The sequence below is a fragment of the Camellia sinensis genome, chromosome 11, assembly GCF_055761805.1.
Source record: "Camellia sinensis isolate YWXY chromosome 11, ASM5576180v1, whole genome shotgun sequence".
NCBI lineage: Eukaryota > Viridiplantae > Streptophyta > Magnoliopsida > Ericales > Theaceae > Camellia > Camellia sinensis.
In genome coordinates this window covers 96,980,826-97,000,422 of record NC_138971.1, presented here as the reverse complement: position 1 = coordinate 97,000,422, position 19,597 = coordinate 96,980,826, and the positions used below count along the sequence as shown (strand labels likewise).

At 29.9% G+C, this 19,597-nt stretch overlaps 1 protein-coding gene across 1 annotated transcript; it reads right to left on the bottom strand.

Annotated features, from left to right (window-relative positions):
* Nucleotides 1-487: 487 nt before the first annotated feature.
* LOC114318831 (expansin-A1) lies at nucleotides 488-3,136 on the bottom strand. Its single transcript, XM_028265790.2, has 4 exons — nucleotides 2,984-3,136; nucleotides 2,676-2,809; nucleotides 2,231-2,543; nucleotides 488-1,300 (listed from the first exon to the last, which is right to left on the bottom strand). The coding sequence occupies exons 2-4, from the start codon at nucleotides 2,803-2,805 to the stop codon at nucleotides 994-996; spliced, it is 750 nt and encodes a 249-aa protein (XP_028121591.1). The 5' UTR covers nucleotides 2,806-2,809; nucleotides 2,984-3,136; the 3' UTR covers nucleotides 488-993.
* Between the last annotated feature and the right edge of the window lie 16,461 nt (nucleotides 3,137-19,597).

Genomic DNA, 19,597 nt, shown 5'->3' with positions numbered 1-19,597 from the left:
ATGAATTATTAATAATTCTATTAAATTAGTATGGTATTCATTATCTAATTAGATTAATATTTAAAGGATTAATAATCCCACCCCTACCCCCATTACTAATAATCCTACAAATTTGTTAAATTAATTATCCATTAGATCAATAATCCTAAACCAAAATATTAAAACAAACATAGAATAATTGAACCCACGGATTAATAATCTCAATCTCATACTCTAATCCACCCAATCAAACATGCTATCATTGAACTATATAACAAGTGGAAGAAATGGATATAGAAGTTCATTTTTTAAATTTACTGCTTTAAATTCAATGATGGATAAAAGAAATAATTGATTGATGAATATAGAAAATATATTTGGATATAAAAAGTAAATTTAACTTTTAAATTACAGTAGTACTACTCTTGATTTAATAACTCTGTTACCAGTGACTTTACTAGGAAGGACCTGTGGGTCAACACAGCCAAATTACCAGAACAGTTGTTGATTTTAATATATAATAGCATTTTTTTTCTTTTTTTTCTTTTTTTTTTTTTTCATTACTAGTAAGACTATTCTCATACAAATCACAGAAACACTTTCTCAGCAGAATCTGATTACAAAATATATGACCTTACAAGCCCAAAAAAAACAAACAAAAATAAAAATAAAAACTTACTCCAAACAGAGCAAAAGAAACACTCAGTACTGGCGGGTGATTAAAATCCACCTCTGCCCTTCTCCTCCTGCCTTAACAAGAAGAGGTCCCATTAATAGGGTACCCTACAATCAAATTAAAAATGATGAAAGGGCCATTTAAAATAAGTCCCTTCTCATTTTTTGACACCCTAGAGGCCAAGACTGACCACAATATATATATAAACTAAAATACTAGTAATAGTCACAATACTAATATTAAGTGACTATATAGTATCTATATACCTAGCAAAATATGGGTACAACTATTAAAGACAGACAACTAAGTTTAACTCAAAGGGAATAGGTCTCTATCAACTATCGGTACTGTCCTCCACTGAAGGTCTGCCCGAAGGACCAGCTAGCTGGGGCAACATTGTTGGACACCACGCTGCGACCATCGCTTGTGGTGACCTTAAATGAGAGGCTTTGTCCGTTGAGGTAGGCGTTGCTCTGCCAGTTTTGCCCCCAGTTCCTTGACATTGATTGCCAACCAGTCCTGGACCCTTTGATGGCCACTGCATGGACATCACCGGCACCACCAACGTTGGTTATAAGGACTAAGTTGAAGTAAGAGTGGCCATTGATTGTGAACCTTATGCCTCCCCTTCTCGTGCAGGGTACCCTACAAAGACAAACCAAAAAAACAAAGTAGTTAAGAGTTAGTCACCCATTCCTTCAACAAATCAGTAAGAAAAACCTCAAGAGTAGCCATCGGATTGCGATAATCGATCCCAAAAAAGCTGATGTCCAGCAGTCTTATCTCTCTGTAGGGAGACAAAATCTCGTCCCCCACCCAAATAAAGTTACACTTTTCACCTTTGATATATTACTCAATTTTCACTTTGACTTTTAAATTATAGATTTTCTCAATTTGATCCCTCAAATATTGGATTGGATTTTTAACAAAGTGGTCAAGTTAATTATTATCATCCAAGTTTTTTTGACAAAAAATGACTAGTGCACTTAAACTTTTGCACTTTTGTCCCTTAAGTATTTTCTTCCACTTTTAACCCTCGATGTTACTGTGTATTTTTTCTTTACTTTGGCCTTTCAGAGTTCAGTGCCACATGCTGTTTTGGGTTGGAGTATTTGACAAAAAGTTCCAAGGGGACAACATGCACAACAACTTCCAAGACTAAATTGTAGAAAACTAAAAATTAAGGGCCAAAGAATTGAATAATACTGCATAGTATAATTTATGGTTTGTTGGGTTGAGGGGATTGAAGGGGAGACAGAGCCATTAAACAAGGATTTTTTTTGGACATAAAATTAAGGAGGTTTACACTTCAAAACTCAAACAAAAGCAGATCAAGGGGCAGGCCCAAGAGAAGTCAAAAGGAAAAGTCTGAAGTTTCTGAATGAAAAAAAGAAAAGAAAAGAAAAGAAAAGAAACATGGTCCAGTTACAAGACATAATAATTAGCCAAATAATAGTTGACAAAGACCAAACAAATTAAAACAAGATTTTGATATCAAAATACCATAATAAACTCAGCCATTTTTCTAGTTGAAATTGAACTTTCAAAGGCCATAAAAACCAGTCAAAAGCATACCTTCTGTAAGAGACAGGGACAATACCAGCTTTGTATTGGGCAATGTGTTGGAAGACAGGCTGGGAGAGGTCAAAGTGTTGCTGTGGAGGGTTACACCATCCCCCTGCATTGTTTGGCAGGGCATTGTTTGGGGGACAGAAATTAGTGGCTGTGACGACAATGGAGCCAGGCAAGCACCATTTGGGGTCATTCGCACACCTAATCTCATAGCAAGACCCACAACTTAACCCACTGTTGAACAGAGCTGTGCTCAGTGCTGCAGTGTTTGTACCATACCCTTGGCTGTACAAATTTCCATACCCACAAGCCCCTCCTGCACAAATTCATGTAAATTATCAGCTAAAAGCAAATGAGTACAGCTCCAAAAAGTAAAAACTCTAAGGCTGTGTATGGATCTTGAAATTGAAGGAGATCCAAACATGGCTTAACAAGGAAAGGTGCATACCCATTGTGCCAGAGGCATCACCACCCCCATAGAAGGTGGCATGAGCATCGATCCACCCTCCTCCACCATACCCATGAACAAATGAGACCATTGACAGAAAACCCACCAAGAACAACACAATGAGAGCCATTTTCCTGCAAAAAGAATCAAGAGAACCATATTTAGCATTATATTGAAATGTCAAGTGGAAGGCTAGAAGCACATTTAAAAGACTAGACAGTCTGGGTTTTTTCAACCATTTCGGTTCATTTTGACATGTAAATGAAGGTGAGAAAGAGGAGGGAGACGGAAGGAGAGAAGATTATTACAGTGAGTTTGTGAGACTTCAAAGGAAGAGGTAGAGAGAAAAACTCAGGAAGAGGAATAAGAGGAAGTTTGAGTGTAGAAAATGGGGGAGGGAACGGGGGAGAATAAATAGAAGTTTAGAGTGGGGGCCTGAGATGGGCGCTTCGGCTACAGTAGCAACTAACTGACACTGATGGCTGCTGTTGTTGGGACCAAGCAACCGCTTGGGCACTAAAGTTGTTAGTTGAGTGTGAAGAAAATGAGAAAAGATAGGGATCATGAAAAAAATTTTATGAAAATAATCATAAAATATTTATGACTCTTAGATTATCTTGATTAGTATGTAATGTTTTATTTTAAGTGTAATTCAAGGGTCATAAATCTTTCATGATCATTTTCATGAAAGTTTTTTCATGATACCTAGCATTGCTCGAAGAAAATATACTGAATGATTTTTAGGATTTATCTTTTAGAAAATTAAATTTTTTTATTTTTTAATTTTTTTTATTGAATTCTTTTAATATTTTAAGTAATTTTTTTAATTTTTAAATATACTTCACATAAATACACTTAAAAAGTATAATATTTATGAAAAATATCTTTAAAAAATTCATTAAATACCAAAAATATATTTTAAAAATACAAAAATTCAGTATATTTTTCATATTCTTATATATTTATTAATATTTTAAAATATTTTTTACAAATATTTTACTTTTTAAATACATCTAAGTAAGTTGTATCTGAAAAAATTGCTTAACATTTAAAACATATTCGCTAAAACTAAAAATAAAATAACAAAAACAAAAACAAAAACAAAAAAACTCAATTTTTAAAAATTAAATTCAGAAAATTGAAACTAAACACACTGACTAATACTAGTTGTTTTCGGAATCAGTAATAATACAGTTTTAGACTTAACTACTCATAAATTATTTAAAATTATCATTTTTTTATTCAAATTCATTTTACACATAAATTATGCATTATACAAATTTAATCCCCACTACACAGCCACTCATCTAGAATATTTTGAGTGAATATGTCTGGATCTCCATACTTTTCCTTTTGGAATTAAATTTTTTAGTGATCTTTTAAATTTTTAAAAAAAGATGTGGAAAAAAAAATTGAGAGAATAGTTGATTTTTTTTTTTTTAGTAAAGTTTTGCTTTTTGGTTAAAACTAATTATTTTAATTTATAAAAATATATACAGCAAAGTACAGTGAATAATTGATTTTTTAACTTTTTAACTATTATAAGTTGTTGTCAAAATAATATCATGTCATATTATTTACAGTATTTTTTAACTAATAATATAGTGAAAAGTTTAACTAAGAAGATAATGTTGATCCAATTTTATTGGATAGTTGAACGGCAATATATGCCTAGTTATTACAAACCCACATTCGTCTGGACAATACATAAATAAAAAATAGTTCTTCTATTTATATAAAAAAGTAATCATATAATATAACCATTTTATATGAAATGGGTGTCACATTTTTGTCGAACTTACTTTATATGACATAATTGTATATTCTATGTTAAACATTTCTTTGGTTTTGAAATTTTCAAAAACAACTTTTAAATTTTTAATCCATATTTTTTTATATTTTAATGATTTTTTTTTAACTTTTTAGATTTATTTAATCTTGGTACACATAAAAATTATAAAATTTATGAAAAAAATTATTTTAAAAATTCATTAGATATAATAAAAAAAATCAATCTATTTTCGTATTTTTTATATTTATTAAATTTTTTTCACATATATTTTAAAAATTCAAAAACAATGCAATTTTGGGGATATGAAGAGTGGTTTTGAAGGAAGAAACCGTGTGGTTTTGTAGGTTAGCGAGTGGGAAATCTACGAAAATCAAAGTGGGGTCTCGTGGGTATTTCGTCTGCGAGTTGGAAAACTTCCACACCCACAACATCCCCCTGCACATGCACATGCGCATGCACATGCACATGCAACCAGCGACCTCCAAATGAGTCCGGATCCTTTACTGTGTTTTCCTGCGGCGCTTTCCTGCCATACTCCAAAACGACGTCGTTTGGAAAAAAAAAAAAAATTTCCTTGTTTTCTTCTCTTATTGGGAAAGGCTGAACTCATTTTGACGAAGTGTAAAAGCCTGAGCTCCTTTCCTTTCAGTTTTCTCACAGAACAAAACAAACCCACCCTTCAAACCCAATCATCTATATATATACACACATGTATGTATACATATGTATATATATATATAGGATCATTTTTGTTTTTTTTTGTTTTCCCCTGACCTCTCAAAAGTTTGTGAGCTCTCATCTGAACCAAGAATGAAGCCCAAATACGAAACAAACTAAGAAGAAGAAGAATAAGTGAAAGTGAATCACCAATCATCTTTACAACTAGTTTGAAGAAACTAGTCAATGCTCAAAAAAATTCACATTCTGTGGCTGATTCTTACCATTAAGGCCATCAATTCAGATTGCAACTTGTTTTGAGGGAAGAAGAATGCAATTTGTTTCAGCGAAACACACAAGCACAAAAAAATAAAAAAACAAAACAAAATGAAACAATTATTTTCAATAAAAAATACAAACCCAGATTTCAAACCAAACAACAACAGAGGTTTTGTCCCAGATAGGGTTTGTTTTCTTTTTTTGGAGTATTTCTGATGAATATCAATCGAAATTATAAAAAAAAAAAAAAAAAACTAAAAAAAAAAAACAAGAGAGTAAACCAAAAACCTAGAAACCCATTTTCGATCTTCGCATTCATCGGAATATTTCTGGCGAGCAATGGACGAATGGGGGAGAGTAGGGCCGAGTGTGAGCTCTTTCACCTCTTCAAATGGCTCGAACAATACACCGATTAGAGGCCAACTGTCCGAGCCCTTGGAAGCACAAACCAAAAACCCATTTCTGATCTTTGCTTTTGAAGAAAACCCAAAACAGAATATGCAAAATTCAGCGAAGAAGATGAAGCAGAGGACCCAAATGGATGTACTCGCCGCCTCACGTTGCAGTCTATGCTTGCACCTGCTACTCTGTTTCACCTCTTTGCCTCTGTCAACAGGTAGGTTCAAGCAAATGAGGTAGAAAGAAAAGAAGGAAAGGAGAAAGGGGAGAAAAAAAAATATATAACCAAAATGACGTCGTTTTGGAGCATGGCAGGGGACGCCGCAGGAAACCACGGCTGAGGATCCGGACTCACCTGCAAATACCCTCCTCTCTCTTTCGTTCGTTCTTTCTTTCTTCCTTCCTTTCCTTTCCTTTCCTTTCCTTTTGCTGTGTTTTATGCTTCAATAATAAAAAATAGGGCACAGTAAGAAATTCATAAAATTCATAATTCAATTTAGTTCAGTCTAATTCAATAAGTTTAGATTGGTTTTTTGAATTCATGGTTCGATTTCGGATTGAAAAATTAAAAATTCGTAATCCATATATCGGTTCCGAATTGAACCCCACAGTTTTAGATTGGAATCAATCCGGACTGTATACAAATAGCTCATATTTATATTATAAACCCTCCCAGCATAGTGTCTTCTTTTATTCCATATAAAATTTAAACCCAAATCTAAAGCCGTATAATATCTTCTTTTATTGCTTTTATTTGTTAGTTTTTAGTTTTAATATGTAATGGTCTAAATATTGATGGTGAAACCAGTTTTCTTATGGTTGTTTAAATTCTAGAACAGTATGTCGCTATTATGGAAAGGCATGTTGCTATTGTGGAACTAATATAATGCTATGTTTATGTTTTTATGAAATTAAAATGTTCTATATATATATATATATATATTTTTGGTTATTTATTTATGTGAATCTGTAGTCCTAAACCGATCTAATCTGTGTTTAAATGGATTGGTTCGGATTAGTTCCACAATTTAAATAGACTGGATTAGTTTCAATTTTTTAGGAACCGTAGATAACGGATTGGTCATAATTTTATCCCAATCCGGACCATACTTACCCCTAATAAAAAATGCTTAAAATTCTAATAAAATTTGAGACAATTACACACCAATCTTAATTTATAAATTTATACGTTTGGCAACCTTCAGTTTTAGTCAAAAAGTGACTATAAGTTATCACATCACTCTCTCTAATTTTTTATACATCATTTTGTAAAAAGTCAAAAAGTTACTAAAATAACATGTTCCCAAATGAGGCCTTAGTTCTAACTAAAAAAATTTTAGACCTTCAAGCCCTATTAATTTTTAATAATCTGAATTACCCTTCAAATAATTATTATTTATTATTTCTGATTATCTACAAAAGAACATGATAATTTAACATTTATTTTGATTTTTGAATATTTAAAACATCAACTTTCAAATTGAAAAAAACTATAAAAAAAAAAAAAAAAAAAAAAACACTTTGATTTGGATTCTTAGGATTTACTTTTCAGAAAATCAAAATTTCTTATTTTTCATATTTTTTATTTTTACTGAATTTTTTTTTATATTCTAAATAACTTTTTTAATTTTAGATACACATAACATAAATATACTTAAAAATATAATATTTGTGAAAAAAATATTTAAAAAATTCACTAAATATTAAAAATACAAAAAAAAATACAAGAATTTAGTATATTTTTCATATTCTTGTATATCTATTGATTTTTTAAAATATTTTTTAGAAATATTTTACTTTTTAGATATACCTAAGTAATGTACATCTAAAAAAAGTAAAAGATTACTTAAAATTTTAAAAATATTCATTAAAAACAAAACAATATGAAAAGCAAAAAACTTAATTTTTAGAAATTAAATTCAAAAAATTGAAACCAAACATACTGAAATTTTTTTAGAACAAAAATTGAAAGAACTGAATTATTTTTTATGCAAAACTAAAAATTTTTTGTCTATAAAGGAGTAGTATGATGGAACATTGATGTGCAAAACTGAAGAAGGAAAAAAAAACTTTAAAATTGAAAAAACTGATAATGTTTTCAGTTTTAAAACTAGAAAAAACTAATAATGTTCTCGGTTTTATTAGATAGTTGAATCAAACCAATAAGTAGAAGGGCAAAAACATTTAATCAAATACTCTGTTTTGTTTCATCAGTTAGTGAAACAATTATCTGAAACATTACTATGAAAAATTGATAATGTTTTTAGTTTTAAAAATTGGAAAAAAAAAATTGATAATATTCTCAGTTTTACTAAATAGAACTTATTGGTTCAAAAAACTTAGATACAACTTGAGCTACTATAACATTTGTAAATAAGATTTTTAGGTAATTAACTCATAAAAATTTCTTAATTTTATTCACAATAATGTAGAATGATAAATGTTAAATTTTGATTTGTCACTCACTCTACTATGTGGGGCTCAAGATATTCACCACACAAAGAAAAGAAACGACCCACCAAACTAGAACTAGTAAATAAGAGAATAGGCTCAAAATATAGACAACCCATTTGTTAGAATAGTAGAGAGAGAGGAAATAATATGTATTGTATTGAATGAATTGTGTTGAATAATATGCTCTATACAATAGAAGGCCTGTATATATAGGCTGAGAAAGAGTATCATACTAGAAATCTAACTATGAGAAAGAATATCCTATAAAAGACCTAATTATGGCAATACCTAATATATCTAGGAAATCAATATCTAATATATGTAGGAATATATACCATATATACATTAACATCTCCCATCAAACTCAAGGAGGATAAACATTTTGAGTTTGGAGAGAGAAACTAAAACATGCAATAAAACTAAAAAAATAAAAGACAAATAGATTGCAAAATCCGAACGGGAGCGCAAGGGCGCTTGAAACAGATCAGAGGCTGCAACTAATGCCAGGAGACAGTTTATGGTCGTGCGGACCATTGTAGGAACTGGCTGAAACTAGTGCCAGGACAACTTAAGGTTGTGCCAGACTGATATAGAAATTGGTTGAAACTAATGTCAAGAGACAGTTTATGGTTGTGTCGGACCATGGTAGGAACTAGCTGGAACTAATGCCGAGAGACAGCTTATGGTCTTGTCGGACCGATATAGAAACCAGCTAGAACTAATGCCAAGACAGTTTAAAGGGGTCATACCGGACTGATGTAGGAGCTAGCCAGAATCGATGTTGAGATAGTTTAAAGTGGTCATGTCGAACTGATGTAAGAGCTAACCGGAATCATTGTCGGAATAGTTTAAAGGGGTCATGCCGAACCGATGTAGAAGCTAACCGGAACCATTGTCAGGACAGTTTAAAAAAGCCATGCCGGACTGATGTAAAGAACTAGATGTTAAACCAACAAGTATGGCACACACAAAACTTATGACGTGGTACTGACCGATGATGACAACAGATAACTGAGTGCGCCAGGGGGAGGCTTAGGTTGTGCACCAAAAGAGGCGGCTTGGGTTGTGTGCCAATTGAGCAGCTTGGATTGTGCGCCAGAGGAGGCGGCTTGGGTGGTGCGCCAAAAGGGGCAGCTTGGGTGGTTCGCATGGTGTAAAATCATACTCACCATGATATAGGTATAATATCCCTCCTCAAACTCAAATAAGTTTGAAAATAGAAACCAATTTGAGGTTGAAGCAAAGAAAAAAAATAGAATGGAAGAAAAAAAAAAAAGTGTTACGAGAAAAAAAAAATGATATTTGGGGTAGGAATAGACCAACGAATAGAGGAAGAGATCACCACGAAGTGATACTGAAAGGAAAATATGACAGCAGAATGGGTTAAAGTCCGACGGGCAGCCAAGGCAAGGTTGCTGCCCACTAGTAAGGCGAAGAACACCAAAGGCTTAACCTCTAGCTCCGATACCATGTTAGAATAGTAGAGAGAGAGAAATAATATGTATTGTATTGAATGAATTGTGTTGAATAATATGCTCTATACAATAGAAGGCCTGTATATATATAGGCTGAAAAAGAATATCTTATTAGAAATCTAACTATGAGAAAGAATATCATATAAGAGACCTAACTATGGCAATACCTAATATATCTAGGAAATCAATATCTAATATATGTAGGAATATATACCATATATACATTAACACCATTAATCCAAGAACCATACTGAGGGTATTAGGCTTAGCCTTTCGGAAATGCTAATACTACCTCTCCTATCGCAGGTAAACTTTAACTTGATTCTGAGAGTGATCCACAATACAAAGTTCGATATGGTATGCATGATGACTCCCTAAAATCTCGTGAATATGTGTGATCTTTCTATTTGCTAGAAGAGAATTCTCAATAGTTTCTCCTTAAAAAATGACCTTTCCAGTTGGGAAACGCATGAGTTATTTACCAAAACTAGTAGGCTCTGATTGAAAATAGCAAATGACTCCACTACTGGTAGCTAGATAGAGGTTGCTTCTTCTATATGTTTAGGACTATAACTAAGAGAAAGTGTTCGTTAACGGAGGTTGTTTGTTGTAGTTTTCTTTTTTTCATCGAATGGTGTTCAGTCTACTGAATTTATCAGTACAAGATCGAAAATCATGCTTTGCATTCCAAGTGAGATACCCAAGAGAAAAGAAAGGAGGGAAACAATCGACGAGGAATTCGTTTGTCATCTCTATGTTTATTTATCTTTAGTAAGAAAGCCTGTTAAAGCCATCTAATAAGTCAGGTACAAGAGGTCCATTCAATGCTCTAATATGCCCCAGAATTAAGCGTTTTTCAAATACAGTAGGCAAGGCGCTATAAGGAAGTGAAGTAGGGTTGACAAATATAGCAGGAATAGATGGATGATAAGCTACTCATGAGAATACAAGCATCCTAGACTCTATTCCTTAACAAGAATAACAAGGGGATTAGCTACTACTAATAATAATAAGAGCTACATTGTAGTAAGGTAATCCAGAGTTGGTTAGATACGTGAGACATAGGGCTCATAGTACCTGCTAGCGCAACTATGCAATGGACGGGAAAGAGTCCTACTTTCTTACTATATCATTATGGGTGTGTTTAGAGATCTCAAATGTGAGTCTGTAACTTTACTCTTTAATAATGCCTACCATAACATTTGATTTCTCACTTTAATCATTACTACAATACATTATTGTAATTTACTATAAAAGCCGAGACACGACAAACACTAATTGTTGATTAGGAATGGCTTCTGTCCAGTCCTTAATCGAACTGGACCGTGCTGTTGGGCTCGTGGAGGCCCACCATGAGTCCCGTTTTGATAATCTGAACTGTTCAATGTGTAAAACTCGTCGAGTACTATATGCTTGTAAAAATTCACGTTGATCGGATATTGATAGCTATGTGATCAAAATAGATTTTTGTCAACCGTTAATTTATTCACCGTCCATTTTTGTTTATATACAAAACTGATTTGATCACATAGCTATCGATATCTGATTAACATGATTTTTTACAGGCATATAGTACTCAACGAGTTCTACACATTGAACGGTTCAGATTATCAAAACGAGACCCGTGGTGTGCCCCCACAGGCCCAACAGTACGGTCCAGTCCGATTAAGGACTGGACAGAAGCCATGCCCTTTTTTATTCTTCTTTTCTTTTCTTTTCTTTCTTTTTTTTTTTTTTTCATTTCATGGATTCAAATAAAAATATTATATATGTATGTAAAATTCATTATGTTTATCAAATTAAATTTAAAAAATAATAATAATATGACAAATTCTAAGGTTCATGGGTGAAAAGTTCACACTAATGGAGTCATATGTTATTTGATTAAATGTTTAATTTTTATTTTATTTTTTAATGATAATGGCAAATATTGAAAAGTCGCCGAAAAAGTCGCTAGCACTAGAAAATTAGCCGAAAAGTTGCCGTGGATGGCGGACGGCAGTCGGAGGTGGCCAAAAACATTGGCCAGCAATGGTGGACGAATAGATAAATAAATAAGTAATAGAAGTACATATATGTGATATTTGGATAGATTACTAGATAGATAGGTGACAAGTGTACAAATATATGATATTTGGACAGATAGATAAATAAGTAAGTTTTGGACACATTAGTATCCTTCTGGACAGATTAATATCCTTTGAGCCTAAAAAAATTTAAGTTTGAATTTATTGACCTAAAAATTTTAAAAATAGACTTCTGACTTAATTATTTATAATTTTATGCATAAACATGTTGTTTGTTTATATGGATTTCTTTTTCTTTTTCCTTTTTTTTTTTTTTTTTTTTGGTTTCGAATTTGTACTTCTAGTTTTTATTGTTGTGGCCGTATATTTAGACTTTGGTGGAATTGAATGCATTAAATACCACTGAATTATTTTTGGGAAACGAATTTAATATGGGAAATTAGTAAGATTTCTTGTTTGTGCTTTGGAAAATAATTCCCGAGCCCATTAAAGTATGAGTAGTGATTTATATTCTAAATTTAGAACTTTAACGATGACTTTAATGATATGGTATGAAATAAATAAATAAAAAATAATAAAAAAAAACAAAACACGTGTATCAAATCATTTTTGAGTGAATGCCGCTACTATATAAATAGAATTCTCATTAAAACTCTATTTTTAGTGTTTTAAAACATTTTTGTTGTTAAAGTATATTGCAGGAAGACAAGTAGCCCACCCTTCCTTCCTCTTCACAAATATGAAACAGAGAAAAAATTAGGGATGACAATGGATAATCTACCCTGTGGGTATCCATGGAGACCCAATCCAAATACATGGGTTTTCTCCTTTTTTCTTATCCATTGGATAGGGTAGGTGATATTCTTTAAATATCCACAGGGGATGGGTTGGGGATGGATACCCACTAATTTCCCCCCTTTTTTTTTTTTTTTTTAAAGATTCACAACCAAAACTAAATATACATTCAATCTTTTTTCTTTTATATTTTTTCAGGTTCACAACCAACTTCTTCTTCTTTTTTTTTCTTTTTTTTTTTTCAAAAAAATCCACAACCAAAGCTAAATATACCTCTAATCTTTTTTATTGTTATTATTTTTTATTTTTAAGGTTCACAACCATTTTTTTTTTTAATTTTTAAGATTCACAACCAAAACTAAATATATATTCAATCTTTTTTATTTTATTTTTTTATTGTTATTTTTTATTTTTTAAGGTTTACAATCATTTTTTTTTTTTTAAAGATTCACAACCAAAGCTAAATATACATTCAATCTTATTTTATTTTATTTGGCTCAACAATAAAATCAAATACACTTTAATTAATATTGTCACATTATTCTTGTCAAATTTTATGCATATCTAGAATTTTTTTAATTTATTTAAAAAAATTAAGGATATTGTCTAGTGCATGTTTCGGTTTGCTTTTCTATGTTATTTTATTGGGCAAATTACATATACCTCCTCGAGGTTTGGCTAAATTACAGATACCCCCCTGGGGTTTGAGAAATTACGAATTTCCCCCTGAATGCTATATTTGCATAAGAAATTAGGGGGTAATTTGTTATGAAATATAAACCTCAGGGGGCAAAATGTTATGAAAATACAAACCTCAGGGGGCGGGATGTAATTTCTGAAACCTCAGGGGGGTATCTGTAATTTAGCCAAACCTCGAGGGGAGTATATGTAATTTGCCCTATTTTATTTTGTTATGTATTGTAATTTTTAGAATGGTTTGCTTGTTCTAAAATTTCAATTAACGAGTATGAATCTATTTGTTTTATGTTATCACACAATTTATACAATATATATATATATATATATATATATGAATGTATTTGAAAATAGGAAAATTGTAGAGAATCGAAACAAGCATGAGTCGTGATTGGTTAGAAAGGATGGGTACAAAGATTTATGTGCTGGAAAAATAAAAAGGGATACAAAGTCTTACTAAATAATTTTTTTTTAAATAAAAGAATTTTTCTTAGTTATGAACAGATTTAACTGAAATCAGCTTGTTTCCCAATGTTATGCTTCATTTATTTAGATAGAAAATATTTTTTAATGAAAAATATTTTTATAAAAAAAATTAAAAATACATTTTTTTATATTTGGTGGTGGTGGTGATGGAACGAAGGTGAAAGTAGAGATTGTGACATAGTGGTGGGGTGATGGCGGTAGTGATGGTAGTGGCTATGGTGATGGTAGTGGCTGTGGTGAATGTGAGAATAGTGGTGATGGTATTGCGAAATTAGTAAAAATTTAATTGAAAAAATATTTTTTGTTTTTTAAAAGTAACAAACAACAAAATTCGTGGGGGACTAAAAGAAAAAGATGGAGGATGGATTGGGTGTGGTAAGGCATAGATATCTTAAAATGAGTGGTTCAGATTTGTTAAAAGGTATAATTAGATTTTGGATAAATTAAAATGAATGGTTCAAATTTGCTAAGAGAAAAATGGTTTAATGTCTAACAGGTTCTTTCACATTTTATTTCTTCAAACAGGTTCTTATAACATTGTAAATAGGTTCTTATAACATGTAGGGGAAAAGAGTGAGAGAAAGAGAGAGAGATGGTTGTAATTTTTTTTTTAATCTTCCACGTTCTTCCACATTTTTTTTTAATTACTAAAACTTATTTGATTGTCTCAAAATTATATATTTGATTATTATAAAACAAACTTTTAATTAATTAATTAATTAATGTGTATTTGATTTTGTTGTTGAACCAAATAAAATAAATAAGATTGAATGTATATTTAGCTTTTGTTGTGAACCTAAAAAAAATAAAAAAATAAGTTGTTAACATTAAATATATTAAAAAAGAAATAAAAAAGATTGAAGGTATATTTAGCTAAAACCTTAAAAAAAAAAGAAAAAAGAAGTTGTTAACATTAAATATATTAAAAAAGAAAGAAAAAAGATTGAAGGTATATTTAGCTTTTGTTGTGAATCTTACCAAAAAAAAAAAATTTGTTAACATTAAATATATTTAAAAAGAAAGAAAAAAGATTGAAAGTACATTTAACTTTTATTGTGAACCTTAAAAAAAAAAAAAAAAAAAAAGTTGTTAACATTAAATATATTTAAAAAGAAAGAAAAAAGATTGAAGTTATATTTAGTTTTTGTTGTGAACCTTAAAATAAAAAATAAAAAAAATAAAAAAAAAACTTGTTGTTAACATTAAATATATTAAAAAAGAAAGAAAAAAAATTGAAGGTATATTTAGCTTTTGTTGTGAACCTTAAAAAAAAAAGTTGTTAACATTAAATATAAAAAATAAAAATAAAATAAAAATGGGAATTAAAGTGGGTTAGGAAAAATCCAAACCCATTAGGAAATGGGGAGGGTGGTATCCATGGGGAATGAGGAATGGGGAATGGGGAAAATTTATTATAGGGGAATGGAGATGGAAAATTAATATCCACCCCATTAATCCCCATTGCCATCCCTAGAAAAAACAGGATTCTAGCACGTGGGTAGGGTTCATGCTCTTTGTGCATGCTCCTATTTATTAATGTTGTATTTGGTTAAGAAATTTAAAAAGAGATTTTAAAAAAGTAAAGAGAAAATGTGTGTGAAATTAGGTAAATTGTAAATATATTTTATTCACATTTTACCTATTTTTTTCTTTTACTTTTTCAAATTTTTTCCCAAATTTTCTAACTAAACACAGTTTAAAGAGGAACCTCTTCAATTTCATCAAGGTCCGTTTGGCAACAATTAAATTATTTATTTTTTATTTTTTTAAATCAAAAGTAAAAAAATCTGTTTGGGATGACATCTCCATAAAAAAAATTAAAAAGTTAGCAAGTTAAAAAAAAAAGTTAAAAAAAAAATAAAAATAAAAATATGCCTGTACATGGGTTAATAGATTTAAAAAAAAAAAAAAAAATTGTCAAACCCCACCTTAATTCAATTCAACTCTTGTTGTTCATGTACCATATACAAATGTACCAGGAAAAATATATATATATATATATATATATAATTTATTATTTGTGCACCTTATGAGTGTGTTTATGTTTTTTTTCACCCTTAATTTTGAAAGTTTGTTAAAATTAGTGTAGTTTTTATTTACAGTTTATAAAATAAAAATGACATGAATAAACTAAAAAAAATTACATTATTGAAAAATTGAGATATTATTTTGACTTAGAAATTTGAATTATCATCTTTTAATGTATCAAAATTCAAAAACTGTTCTAAAGGGTTGTTTGGAGTGTCCTAAATAAGTGTACTTTTTAACTTTCTAGATTAAAAAGTTGAGGAAAAAAATATAGTGATTTGGGATAATTTTTTGACTTTTTATAAAAAAATGTGTATTAAAAAATTATATCAATTAGTGTATAAGGGAAGATTGAAATAAAATAGGTTGTACCGTACGATGAGATAAGGGACGGCGTGTATCCTAAAATGATGATTCCTTCCTTTTCGGCATTGAATGGACGGTATTGTTCGGTCCGTGGAGACCCACCACGGGTCTTTATTTGCTAATCGTAACTGTTCAATATGTAGAACTCGTTGAGTATTATATAGTTGTGAAAAATCACATTGATCGGATATCGATAGCTATCTGATCGGATAATTTTTTTTCAACTATTTACAATAGCACCATCCATTTTATTTATACAAAACTGATTTGATCATGTAGTTAAATATATCCGATCAATGTGTTTTTTAACAAACTTATAGTGCTCGATGAGTTCTACACATTGAACGGTTCATATTATCAAAATGGGACCCGTGATGGCCCCCCACAACCTAAACAACATCGTCTTTACGCTTGCCTCTGCCTGTGTAATTTATTTTCAAAAAAGTCAGCAAAAGGAAACTCATGGCAGAGTGAGCTGTACTTTTTTGTATAAAAGTATTTTTTTTTATAATTTTGTATTTGATGAATAGTGATAAGTTTTTAAAATTTTTAGTAATTTTTTATCTTTTTATCTTTTTTGAAAGATCCCAAACTAGGCCTAAGGGATTGTTTGGAATGTTCTAAATAAGTGTACTTTTTGACTTTATATAAAAAGATGTATAAAAAAATAGAGAAGATATATTAATTGATGTGACCTAAAAAAAATAAAAAGATAAAAAATATAGACTTATTTAGTCTTCCCAAACTCGACCTAAATGAGCCTATATAAAGTCATACATGCAGATTAATGAGAGCCAAATCATGCATGGCCTTCAACATGAGTTCTTCAATTTATTTATTTTTCAAGGTTTTTTTTTGGGGGGGGGGGGGGGGGGGGGAGGGGGTAGCAAATATATCACTGCAAGCAGGGCGGAAGGAAGGAGGGTCCAAGGGGGTCACGTGCTGCCCAGATTTGGAATTTTTTATTTATTTATTTTTTTCTTTTTGTGGCAAGGATAAAAATTTTAAATAAAAAAATTATAAAAATATTATTTAGAGTGAAACGTCAATGATATTTTTAAAATTATAAGAATAATAATGATTGCTTTAATTGAAAATAAAGAGACAACGATATTATTATCTACGAAAATTTCAATATAATGATGATGTCAATCATTATTGACATGCAAATATAATTAATCTCAATGAAAATATAAAATTTATTGAATTGTTAGTTACATTTGACATGTAAGGTTCATCCTCCATGTGTTTCTTTACTAGTAGTTGGTGATATTACATGTTAATGATGACGTGGTATGACTATTATATTGAATTTTTGCGCATATTTTGTATAAAAAATTACTTTATCATTACATTATTTATTTTAAAACTTTATATCCATGATTTTTTTTAATATTGTCCATGATACACTAATTACAAATAATATTCACTTTGTTTGGTTTGAATTTCCTAAAAACACTTTTCCGAAAAATTTACTTTTTTGTTTTTCTTATTTTTTTTTTGTTTTTACTGAATTTTTTTAATATTTTAAGCAATTTTTTTAATTTTTAAGCACACCTAACATAAATACACTTAAAAAGTATATTTTTTGCAAAAGAAATCTTTAAAAAAATTCACTAAACACCAAAAATATTTAAAAAATACAAAAAAAAAATTACATTTTTCATGTTTTTATGTATTTATTAATTTTTTTACAAATATTTTATTTTTTTGATACATCTAAATAAAATGCATCTAAAAAAGTAAAAAAATATGCTTAAAATTTTAAAAATATTCATTAAAAACAAAAAAAAAATAAAAAAACTCAATTTTTAAAAAATTTAATTCAAAAAATTCAAACAAAAAACACTGACTATTATTTTTTTTATCTTTTTTAAAATTAATCGTAAAAATTTATGTAAAATATTTTTATAAATATTTTTAATACTATAATTAATAAATGTCCTCTAATTTAATTTCTTAGCTTCGGTACTAACTGCATGTATCTTTTGATCACTGTGGTCCTTAAATCTAAATATAGAAGGACATAATATTACAGTGATAAGAATATCTGCATCGAAAATGAGATGTGGATTCTGAAAAGATAGGACCTGGATTCTCGGAATTAGTATTTCAATCAAGCTGCAGCTACAAACCATTTTGGGGCGTTTTGGCAATGTAGGAAAATGTCAATTTTTTTATTTTTTTATTTTTTTTAATCATATCACTTCCCTATTTTTTTACTATAAAAAAGTCAAAATTTTTATTTTTTATTAATTTTTCAAAACTCCACTTTGTAATGGCAAAATATTACATCAATGGTGTGAAAAAATTAATTATAAATTGATGATAAATTTTATAAATATTAATAATTTATTATGAATTATTTGAATAACAAACAAAAGAGATATAATTGGAATTGAAAAGTATTACTTCATGATAATAAAGAAGTCAAAAGGAATATAAAGGAAGATAATAAAAGGATGGAGAAATTGAGAGGTCTAGAGAAGTTTAACTTGGTGAAGTCGGTGATTGGTTAGAAAAGATATTATTGTGTGGTATAAGGGTGTTCATTTTTTACCACGTTGTTATTGGCTCTATTATTATATGTATGCATTTTTGATGGTGTTGAATACATTAGTGGAACATAGATTATTCTCTTAGCCCAAATTCTTTGTTATTTACCTTTAGTCCTCACTTTTTCTTTAATAGTTTTATAACACATTATCAGCACGAGATTTTGACTAGCAGAGAAAGAAAAGTGCCTGAGCAGTCAAGATAAGTATAAATAAATTCTAAAATTAATTTTATATTTTTCTTAATATATTCGCCTGATGCTAAATATATTATTTTTATTGTACACAGTGCATAAACATGTCAAATCTTTCAAAATTAGAATTCTTACCTCTTGACATTTTTGGGAAAAATAACTTATCATGAATTCTTCATGTTGAGATCTACCCTAAGGTAATGAATTTTGGAAATACCATAAAGAATGAAAATAAAACATCCTTGCAAGATCACGCAAAGGCAATGACATTCGTTTGCTACCGTCTCCAAGAAAAATTAAAACTAAGTACCTCACGGTAACAAATTCATTTATTTTGTAGAATAATTTGAAAGAGAAATATAAGTACCAGAAGATCGTAATCCTTTCCCAAAAAAATCCCTATAATTGATTGCACCTAAAATTACAAAATTATGAATCAGTTAGTGAGAACAATCTATAGAATATGTGTTAAAATTTTTATGCTGATAATATGCTCCTGTAGTAGCAATATAAAGAGCATCAATCTACAAAGTACTATGACCTGATTTCATGCCTTTTTGTGGCTGAACAAACTAAGCAACTTTTATTGAAAAATTATCAATCTCGCCTTACTAGCTCTGCTCCATTCTCTAAAGTGAATGAGGTTGCATTTCATGGTCGTAGAGGATAGAGAAGTCATGGTTTTGGACGTGGCCGAGGTAAAAATAATTATAGAAATG

What these genes read in the sequence shown, in the direction of transcription:
- LOC114318831 (XM_028265790.2), bottom strand. Translation starts at nt 2,805, where the DNA reads ATGGCTCTCATTGTGTTGTTCTTGGTGGGTTTTCTGTCAATGGTCTCA. An exon ending in TGATGCCTCTGGCACAATGG is followed by an intron (nt 2,544 to 2,675) that starts GTATGCACCTTT and finishes GAATTTGTGCAG; the next exon opens with GAGGGGCTTGTGGGTATGGA. An exon ending in GTCCCTGTCTCTTACAGAAG is followed by an intron (nt 1,301 to 2,230) that starts GTATGCTTTTGA and finishes TTGTCTTTGTAG; the next exon opens with GGTACCCTGCACGAGAAGGG.